The 11,217-nt window shown below is 37.4% G+C and overlaps 1 protein-coding gene across 1 annotated transcript; it reads right to left on the reverse strand.

The window, feature by feature from the left end:
- Positions 1–841: 841 nt before the first annotated feature.
- On the reverse strand, positions 842–5,828 carry SPIN4 (spindlin family member 4). The gene has a single exon (XM_008540979.2). It carries the CDS (start codon positions 4,560–4,562, stop codon positions 3,813–3,815), a length of 750 nt encoding a protein of 249 aa, XP_008539201.2. The 5' UTR covers positions 4,563–5,828; the 3' UTR covers positions 842–3,812.
- Positions 5,829–11,217: the final 5,389 nt, after the last annotated feature.

An 11,217-nucleotide genomic window follows, 5' to 3' on the forward strand; every position in this document is an offset into this window, starting at 1 on the left:
ATATTCATTTACCTTGTTTTGGAGAGTTTCATACCCATCTTATATCTTTATCAGTCTGAAGGCTACTCAAGGATAAAAGACCATGTGTTAAAAAAGCAAGGTTTTTGTTTTGTCCACTGCTATGTTCCAAACTCTTAAAACAGTGCCAGGATTAGGGCCAGCCTCTCTGAGCATCAGAATGTGGGATAACACCAACATTTTCATCAGAAAATATAAGGCCTATTTCTGGTCTTGAGACCGGGTGTGGGTGGTAGTTATCTGCCTTGCTACAGCCAGCATAAACTCTCCACTAGAGCTGAAATTTTGTCTTTTGTAGTCAACCGCCAGTACTGTGGCTAGGGCCAAGCCTCTCTGAATGTCAGGAGTGGTAAAAGTACCTAGAAAAGCAAATAGCATTCTAGTCAGCATTATGGGTTGTTTTTGTTGTTGCAACCCATTTCCCAGTTGGAATGAAAGACTATCCCTACAACAAAAACCAAAACAAATTCCACATGGTTTAAAGTTTTTCATGTTGAAAAATTTAAAGAACACAAAAAAATCATACTGTTATCGATTATTATATTTGCAGTAAATATACAAAACATAGACAGGAATCACACTAAATTCATGATAGTGTTCGCCTCTGCAGAGAAAAGAAACGTTATGGTACTGGGAAATAGATTTATTATCTGTAATGTTCTGACTTTTTAAAAATATAAATCTATATCTAAAGCAAATATGCCAAAATGTGAACATTTTTTAATTTGGGGTAAAGGTAAACAAATGTTTGTTATATCATTCATATTTTCTATATTATGTTTTAATATTCCAAAATAAAATACAAAGAGAATTCAACACACCATTATAGCTGATGATTTTATTACAATGTTTCCAGAATTGAACATACCTAGGACATATGCATATGCAACATGAAAGGACATAAAGTACCTGAATCATACAATCAAGAATCTTGATAATAATGAAAACTTTAAACTTTGAATTTCCCAGAGAGTACACATTCCTTTCTAAGAGAACGCTTGAATAAATCAATTACCCTTGGAGAGATAAGCAAGCTGATCTACCATTGAAAATGTCAACAGGATTAGACTGATTTACAGTTTAGTACTAGCTAATTTTTAAAGAACAAATACTTCTAATGCGAGTTAAACTATTTCAGACCATAGAAAAAGATTGAAAACTCACTAATTCATTTTTTAAAGCTAGCACAATTTTAATAAAAAAACTTGAAACTGACAGTGTAAGAAAGAAAAAATATAATTTCACTTTGGGATGTAAATGTAATAATTCTAAAATAAATATTGGTAAATAAATCCAGCAATGTATCAAATGATTCTTACACCATGACCAACTAAGATTTATTCCAGAAACATAAGTCGGCTTCAACATCACATACCTGGCACTCTAATTCAACAAATTAAAGGAAAAAAATCCAATGATTTTATGAATAGGTGCTGAAAAGACATTTGATAAAATTCAGGAGCCACTTTTACTAATCATGCTATGTAAAGCAGGAATAGAAGAAACTTTCTAAACATGGTAATGGTTTATGACTGTTTACCAATAACCAACAGCAAATATTCTATTAATAGGGAATATTAAAGACAATTCCGTGAAAATTAAGAACCAGACAGGCATGTATGTCATAATCATTATTCAACATTGTTTTGGAGAATCCTGCTGATGTAATAATAATATAAACATTAGAAAAAATAAAATTATCTATTTTGGCAGGTGAAATGATTGTATACCTAAAACGTCCAAAATATTCTATTTTAAAAACCCAGTGTAATTTAGAACATTTAGTAAGTTGATTAAATAGAAGGTAAACATTTTAAAAGATCGGCAGTTTGTCTATATTACCAAAAATAACAAGTTACAAATGAGGAGGAAAAATACTCAATTTAAAAAGTCAAAATGTGACAAAAACTTAAAATATTTAGAAATAAATATAATCAGACCGTACGGACCTATAAGAAGAAAATTACCCAAAAAAACTAAAAGATTTTAATGATATACTGAAACTCTTGAGTGTTAAGGATTAATATTATTAAAATAATCCTCTAATAAAAATGCAGAAATGTAAGACAATTTTAACTATCAAATTTTTTTTTAATGTGGAAAAGTGTTTTCAACTTTCATATGAAATAATGAATGTCTAGGACAAGTTATACCAAAAAAGAAGCTAATGAGAGGGTGACTTGCTTTACCAAAAGTCCAAAATTTATGGTCAAGCCACTGTAGTTAAAACAATGTGATACTGGCTCAGGAACTCGAGAACGGGTGGTTTATTTAATAAATGTGATAGTATAATCAGGTATCCAATGTGAATAAAATGTGTAGTTGGACCTCTATCTTGTATACCATATACAAAAATAAATTCCAAACGGATCAGTTAAGCCTTAAAATTAATAAAAATTTTTAGAAAAAAAATAGGTGAATATTTGTATAACTTGGGTGGGGACAGTCATCTGAAAAAGACAGGAAACCAAAAAGCTAAAAAGGAGATGGTAGTCTGTCTGAAAACTTTTTAAAAATCTGTAAAGTAAAAGATACAATCAGAAAAGTCAAGATTAATAAAAGGATGGAAAAAATCATAATACATATTGGCTACAAATGATTAATATGCACCATATAGAAAATATAGTAAGAATTCCTACAAATTTATAAGAAAAAGAGCAAAGATTCAATAGATAAATGAGCAAAGGATAAGCACTGGCAAATCACAAAAAAGAAATCCAAATAAAAAACAAAACATAAACTCCTCGTTGAGTTTATCACTTAAAGAAACAATACTATGTAAGTTTTCACTCTTCAGATTTGCAAACATTAAAGAGTGCTGGAGAGGATGCTGGAAAATGAGCACTTTGATTTTGGATGGTAATTTTGTAATAATCTCTTAAAATTAAATATATACCTACCTAGCAATCCCATTTCTGGGAATCTACTCTATAGATACAAAAGCACCAAAATGTACTGCAGCAGTGCTATGGTGCAACAAGGAAAGGAAATAACTTAAATGACCATCAATAAGGGAATAGTTGAATACCTTTTTGGTACATAAACATGTACTATGTATGCAGCTGTCAGAGGCAGGGAGGAGGAGAAGGAGAAAGAGAGGGAGAGAGGAAATAGGTGATTTATGTAATAAATGTGATGGCAAAATTAGGTATACAATGTGAACAAAATGTATAGTTGGACCTCTATCTTATACCATATACAGAAATAAATTCCAGAGGGAGAGGGGGAGAGTAAGAGGAGTGGAAGGGGGAGAGGAAGAGGGAGAGCTGTCTGCAGCTACTGATCAGAAGAGTTGCCATGGATATACCGAGTGAGAAAAACAATTACAGAGAAATGATATGGCTTGTCATTTTTACAGGAACAACTACAACAAACTTTCTGTAAGAGGATGGGGAAAACTGGAAGGGTATACCTCATGTTCTTAAGACTTGTTACCTGGGGAGAAGAAAGAGGGAAGGTAAGGAAATAGAAAGGAGAGGGTTTGGCGTTACACCATTAATTTTTCCTTATCTAGTTTTTCTTTGTTCCAATGGTTGCAAACACTTCTCAATTTTCTATTAGCACCTAATTTAAATTTTCAATTACAGAACAAGGCAATATCAAAAGTACCAAAGTATACTTGGGGCAAAACTGTGGAACTAGTGAATGTAAGATTTGGAGGCACAATAAGTAATAAGTAACAATAAGTTCCTGAATCTGTGACACCAAAACTGTTATCAAAAGTTCACAATTACAAGAACACGACATATTTTACATTTAATAGTTCCACAACTTTTGCAAAGACCACAATGAATTTAGGGGGTTTTCACCAAACCATAGACATAAATGTGGATATCATCATCAAACTTAATGAAGTAGACAGACGGCTTGGCCACCACTTGATGGATGAAAATGCCGGTTCTCTTGGATCCGTCATCTTTGGCGTGCTCCACTTGCTTGCCCACGAGGCTGTCGACCACTTCTCCAGGTTCTCGTTCTGCTGTAGGGAAATAGTAGTTGGAATCTGGAATGATGCGCAGGTCACCATCTTTGTAGTCATCCAGCAGCGTGTACATATAAAGGACGGGATCTTTCTCGTAGGTGATATAAAACCAAGTGTCCATCACGGGGGCTCGCGCCAAGACCATGCCCTTCCATTCATCTTTCCTACCGTGCTCACCCTCAAACACATGCCCCACTGCTTTGCCAATCAGGGAATCTGCCAGGCGCGAATCAATGCGAGGAGTTGGCACTCTCTCAGGAAGGATCTCTAGCGCTAAAACTCTCTTATCTCGGTGCAGTTCTAGTCCATACACACTATCTTTGCCATCGTATTTGATGATGTAGAGAGTGGGCTTCACGGAAACCTGCTCGAGCACGGTGCCCTTCCACTGCTCCACGGGCTCGTTGCCTTCCTTCCAGCCGTGTTGAATGCGGCAGCCCACGATGTTCCTACGGGTGAGGAAAGTGGGCTTGCGTCGCTGCTTCCTGTGTGTGTGCCTTTTCTTCATCAGGTATGCGGACACGCCATCTACGCCCATCGGAGGCACAGTTGGGGGCGACATGGCTCCGGGTTTTTAAGGAGGCTTTGGTAAAGCTGCGACCTGCTCGATTAAGCTGACAAAAAGTCAACACTATCCAATATGAGATCTTTTTTCGTGATCTCTGAGTCTCCGTCCGTCCTCCCTTCCCCAGGCGCAAGGCTCTCACCTAAGGCTTGGTAGAAGCGTTCTAACTCTGACGGTGGGCACTGGGACAGCGTGAACCTCTTGACAGTGTTCCCCTCTCCCGCCCTGGCGGGCTGTCTGCAAGCAGTAGCTGTTGCCGCAGGAGATGGCGGGCTCCCGTGTGCTACCCGCGCCTTGCGCCCGCCCCGACTCCCAACCCCAAGTCCTTGAATTGACCACTTAGCTTTTATCGATGGTGCTGCGGCTGTGGACGGCGTTGGAGAAAGAGACGAGGCGAAAGGTAGGCAAGAGATAAGAGAGATGGCTGCAGCGGCCAAGGCGCAGGCAGTGTCCGGTCTCTGAAGATTCCGCTTGGCCTCGGCTTCGCAGCGCTGCTCTGCTCGGCCTAGCTCTGGCGCCGGGGTTTTTGTGGCTTTGGGAATCCAACCGGTCTGAGCCCGCCTGCGCCTCGGCCCCGCCCCTCGCCATTCCTCCTTCCGCTCCGCTGCAGCAGCAGGGCGGGTCAATGCGCGCACCCGCGTTCAGTCCACACAGTCACAGGCGCTTGCTCTTTCATTTCCTCAGGCAACACCCGACCGCTTCCCTCAAACCAGAGCCAGACTGGCCGGCTCTCCTCCCTTTTCTCTGGCCTCCTGTCGCCCACTAGCCTTCTCCACGACCGCTCCATCTGCTTTCTATCTTCCAGGAATTCCTCACAAAGACTTTTTTAAAAAATAATATTCGGCACACACATACATACACAGAATTTGTGCATACAAATTATTTTCTTTCAGTTTAAGGAGTATGAGACCTGAGAAGAAAAAGCCTGTGTACAGTCCACCATCTTGATCAAAACTCTCGTTTATATTTTCTATCTGATCACTCCCAGTAATACTTTTATAATGTTTTGCTGAATGTAAAAGAAATGTGTTGATATTGTAGATAGTCTCTGAAATTCAACCGAATAAAAGACGAAACTAACCTTAATCTTACAGTCTAGACATACACCAAAATGTTAACAGTTCTGATTTCTCTCATTAATAAATCTATGGTTATATTTTACAAAATTGGAAGCAGATTCCATACCTCTAAAGCTTGTTTTTTTCATTTATATCATGAGCATTTTATAATTTAACATAACCTTGGAGCATTTAATAAAATGCATTTATTAAATACTCTGAAAGCATGATTTTTAATGGTTCCATAATGTTTCTTTGTATGCATGGTCCATTATTTATTCTAAAGAGTCTATGACAGAATAGATAACAAAATAGTTTACCTTTACATATGGATTTATTGAGCTAGTATAAACCATGTTTTCAAAGAATATTTAATGACATGGAGATCTAGATATGAGAGAAGAACAATGTATGAAAAAGCAAGATATTGAAACATAATCGTGGCCCCAATTTTGTAGACAGAAAAAAATGAAATGGTTTTTGTGGTATATATTTGCTGCTTTTGTGATTATGAAAGTACTGCATGCTCATATGGAAGATGTGAAAGATAGAAAAGAAAGTGTCCATACTTCCACCTACCTCGAGTCACAGGGATGTTATAAGGATTAAATGAGAATGTCTGGAAAACTTTTAGCCCTGTATCCTACTTACAAGATGGCAGTAAAAACCAGGGAAGTCGAGGCCCCTCATTTTCATTCCTCCACACTTCATTGGCCATAAGAGAAGACCTCATATCATCATGGATAAAAAAGGTCATTAATTCATCTGGAAATGTAGGAAAGCAGGGGAGAAAGCTGTAAGGTGGCAATACTGCCTGCACCCATATTTCATTACTTTCTGAGGCAGGGACGGAAAAACTTAGTCCTCATACCATTTAATAGCTGATTGGGCAGAACATGTGTGGTTTTCCCAATTTCCCATGTTTTCCAGGCCGAGGATTTTGGAGATGAGATAACTCTCCAATACTACATTATGAGAAAGTAATTCCAAAGAAGCAAGAAAACTACATATACTAAAAGGTATTTTAAAACTCTTTAGAATGATGTAGTAGTATGTATGTATTCACACATATATACAACCTACGCACTGAAAGTCAGAAGGTAAATGTAAATGTCATAACATTATGTTCCGCAAATAATAGCCCACCAAGTAATTCCTAGACCAAGATATGCCAAGCTCTTTTTGCTGAGAAGAGCAGTTGACAGGTGAGAGAAAAAGACCACCCACAGGGCACACAAAGGCAGAGCAAACAATTCACTCAGGCTTTTCAGTTATATACTTCAATACAAATTGTTGCTTACAACCCCATAAAACAGCCTGAGGAGGCAAAAGAATTTCTAATATCCTTTCTTCTCTAAAACTATGATTCTGATGTTTAGATCATCTGTTAACATTATGGATTCACTGGGCCTTGCCACACTGTGATATAATGTTTACGCTGTATGTCTGCCCACTAGACTATAAACCCATTCAGGAAAGGACTTTTATCTTGCATCTCAAGTGCCTTACACAGAGTAGGTACTCAATAAATATTTGTTAAATGAGTAAATAAGTGGTTTCAGCTGCTCTGTTCCAAACCAAAGAAATCCTCCCAAATAAAACAAGTAGTATTATACAAGCCTCTGAAGACTGCAGTCCTGGTGACTCAAAATCTCTAAGGGCAGCTTTATTTATCCCTTCAGAACTCCCAGATCATTGACCCTGTGAATATGTGTCCATAAGTCCGAAAATGATTAGGAAAACACCATCAACCTGCAATATGTGGATAATAATAACATCTACCTCAGAGGGTAGCTGTGAAGATTAAATGAGATAAATACAAGGAAATTTCTTAGCACATGAACTGGCTCATGGGAAGTATTCATAGTCTCCTAACCAGTCATTCCCTGAAACCAGCCTTTTTCTCTTACCAGTCTGTTTACAAACCAGCTAGCTCATGCCCCATCACTGAACGTTTACTCTGTTTTACACTCAAGTCCTCTTGGTCATGGGCTGAGTGTAAATCAAGGAGGCACTGTGGCAGAATTTTGTCCTTTATAGCTAGTTTCAGAGCAGTCTTTCAAATGCTGCACGTTTCTGGAAGCCAAATTCTGGATAAATTAAACATTATTGGAAATAAATTTGAGAGCTACAGTGATAATTTATAACTGAAGGGGCAGTGGGGAAAGGCATAAATGTTCTTAATTCCATGGTACAACGCAGATTATAATAAATACTGTGAGAAGTACAAATTAAGCACTGGGGACCCAAAGGAGGTAATGATTTGTTATGGCTGGGGAGATTGTAAAAGACAACTTGAAAGGGTAAGACAACAAAAGGAAGACATTCAGAAGGTGGTAGAATAGAGAAGCCTTCAGTCTAAGCAGAAAACAGCTGGAGGAAAGGCAGGAACAAAGGTATGCGTGGGCATACGATATGTGAAAAACTGGTTAAGAGCTTGTGGGTGGAGAAGCAGAGTATGCCAGGCATAAGTTATGTGAAAAACTGGTTAAGAGCTTGTGGCTGGAGAAGCAGAGTATGCCAGGCTAAGGAATAGGGGATGTGGTTTGTGATGGGAAACAAGGTTAGTCAACAGCCTCAAATGCAGGGAATTGATCTGCCATCCACTGCTGGGTAGAAACAGATGATGTTCCAATTCCTCTGACAGTGTAGTGTTGGCAGGTCCAAGTAGAGGGCTTATCTTCCATGCTCCATCTGGTAGAAGCAGGCAGCACTTCCCTAAGCAGGCAGTGCCTCCCTGTCAGAGCAGTATAGGTAATGCTGAGCACAGAGCTGATCTTCCAACCCCCACTTAGCAGAAGCAAGCTGTGTGGCCACTCTGATTCCCTTGCCAAAGTCCTGTCAGTAAGGCTTAATGATGAGTTGTTCCTCCACAGTCATCTGATGGCCTGAGGTAGTGCTTGTAACCCCTATTCTTTAGCCTTTTCTCACCCTCCCTTCATATCAACACAGCAGCAATTAGACTGAACAACACAGAGGGTAGTCAGCACCCTGGTTCCCCACACCCTTGGTGTTAGTGAAACCCACTGAGGAGCTGAGTTTTTATCCCCATCCACCATCAATGAGACTGAATGAGAAGAATAAGATGGTACTCAAGTTTCCCTACACCCTTGGTGTCAATAAGGCCCAGATAAGCCTCCACTCCCACTTGGAGGCAATAAGATGGTATGAGTCAGTACCTACGTTTCAAGATGAAGCTATTGGCAGATCTAAGAAGGGAGCTAAACTTCTATCCATCCCACCCATATGCAATGAGTCATTGTGACTCAATGCTCCACTTTTGCAATGATGGTGTCAGGAGTTCCCACAAGAAGCTGAACGTGAACACGCACCCAACCCTCCAGCTACATAACAACAGGGGGACTGTCTGATAAAAAAAGTTAGACTACAGAGTTTCATAATATAATATCAAAATGATAAGGATGCAAAGAAAATTACAAATCATACAAAGAACAAGGGAAATCACAACTTGAATGAGGTAAGACACATAATAGATGTCACAACTGAGATAAATTAAATATTGAAATTATCTGAAGTAGATTTTAAAGTAGCTATCATAAAATTGCTTCAGTAAGCAATTATGAATTATCTTGAAACAAATGGAATAATAGAAAAACCTCAGCAAAGAAATAGAAGTTATAAAAAAGAACCAAATGGAAATTTTAGAATTGAAGAATGAAATAACCAAAATAAAAATCCCCTGGGATGGGATTAATATAAGATTAGAGATAACAGAAGATAGAATCAGCAAACTTGAGGGTGGAAAAATAGAATTTACCCCATGTAATCAAGAGAGAGAAAACAGACTGAGAAGATAAAAACAAACAAAACAGTCTCAGGAACATGTGAGACAATAACAAAAGAGATAACATTTACAATTGCTTTAAAGGAAGTTAAATTCTTAGGTACAGATCTATCAAAACATGTACCAGATCTGTATGGTGAAAAGTAAAAATGTTAATACCAGAAATTAAAGAAGACCTAAACAAATGGAAAGACATACCATGTTCATGGATTGGAAGACTCAACATAGTAAAGATGTTAATTCTCTCCAAACTGATCTATAAGCTTAATGCAATTTTAGGAAAATTTGAGCAAGGACTTTTATAGAAATACACTTAAATTTATATGGAAATGTACAATATCTGGAATAGCTAAAACGATTTTGAAAGAGAAGTATATAGCAGAAAGAATCATTCTACCTGATGTTAAGGCTTACTGCAAAGCTACAGTAATCAAGAAATTGTGGTGTTTATAGACTGATAGACACATAGATCAATGACACAGAAGAGAGAACCAGAAATTGATTCACACAAATATGTTCAATTTATTTTTGGCAGAAATTTAAAAACAATTCAATGGAGAAAGGGTAGCCTTTTTAACAATTGGTGCTGGAGGAACTGGACATCCAAAAGCAAAAAAAAGGACCTGGACCTAAATCTCTTACCTTATACAAAAATTAACTTTTACCAAAAACACACGGGAAAATCTTTGAGATCTAGCACCAGCTGAAGGGTTCTTATACTTTACTCCAAAAGCAGGAACACTCAAAGGAACAATTGATAAATTTGACCTTATTAAAAAAACAAAATCAAAAAAACTTTTGCTCTATGAAAGACTCTGTTAAGAGGATAAATAGACACGCTACAGAGAGGGAGAAAATATTTGCAAGTCACATATCTAACAAAAGCCTTATATCTCAAAAATATAAAGAATCCTGAAAACTCAACAGTAAAATAGCCATAAATCCAATTAGAAAATGGTAAAAGACATGAATAAACATTTCACAAAGAGGATACAGAGTTAGCAAATAAGTGCATGAAGAGATAATTAACAATTAAGGAAACATAAATTATGACCATAATGAGATATCACTACACACCTATTAGAATAGCTAAAATTAAAAAATAGTGACCATATCAAATGCTGGCCAGGATGCAGAGAAACTGGTTGTTGGCTACATTGATAGTTGGAATGTAAAATGATGTATTCTCTTTGAAAAATATTTGGCCATTTCTTACAAAAGTAAACATGGAAATACTATACAACCTAGCAATCCTACACTTAAGCATGTATCCTAGAAAAACAAAAACTTTTTTCACACAAAAACATGTAGCACATAAATGTTCATAGAAGTTTTATTCATGATTCATAAAATCTAGAAACAAACCACATGTCCTCCAAAGGGCGAATGGCTTGAAAAAAACATTGATACATCCATACTGTGGAATATTACTTAGCAACAAAAAGGGACAAACTATTGATACAAGCCACAATTTGGATGAATCTTAAGGGAATTATGCTGACTTCAAAAAAGCAAATCTCAAAAGGTTGCATATTATATTATTATATTTACATAGCATTCTTGAAATGACAAAATTATAGTTTAGTGGCTTCCCAGGATTAGGGAGCTGGAGTGGGAGGGAGGTGGTTGTAGTTATAAGTCGGTAGTAGGAGGGATCTTTGTGATAGAACTCTTTTTTGTGACAGTGATGACTGTCACACTAATCTTCACGTGATAAAATTCCATTGTACTTAATACATACAAAGGAGTCAATGTATAACTGGTGAAATCTGAATAAGTTTGATAGGTT

The sequence above is a fragment of the Equus przewalskii genome, chromosome X (assembly GCF_037783145.1).
Source record: "Equus przewalskii isolate Varuska chromosome X, EquPr2, whole genome shotgun sequence".
NCBI classification, from domain to species: Eukaryota; Metazoa; Chordata; class Mammalia; order Perissodactyla; family Equidae; genus Equus; species Equus przewalskii.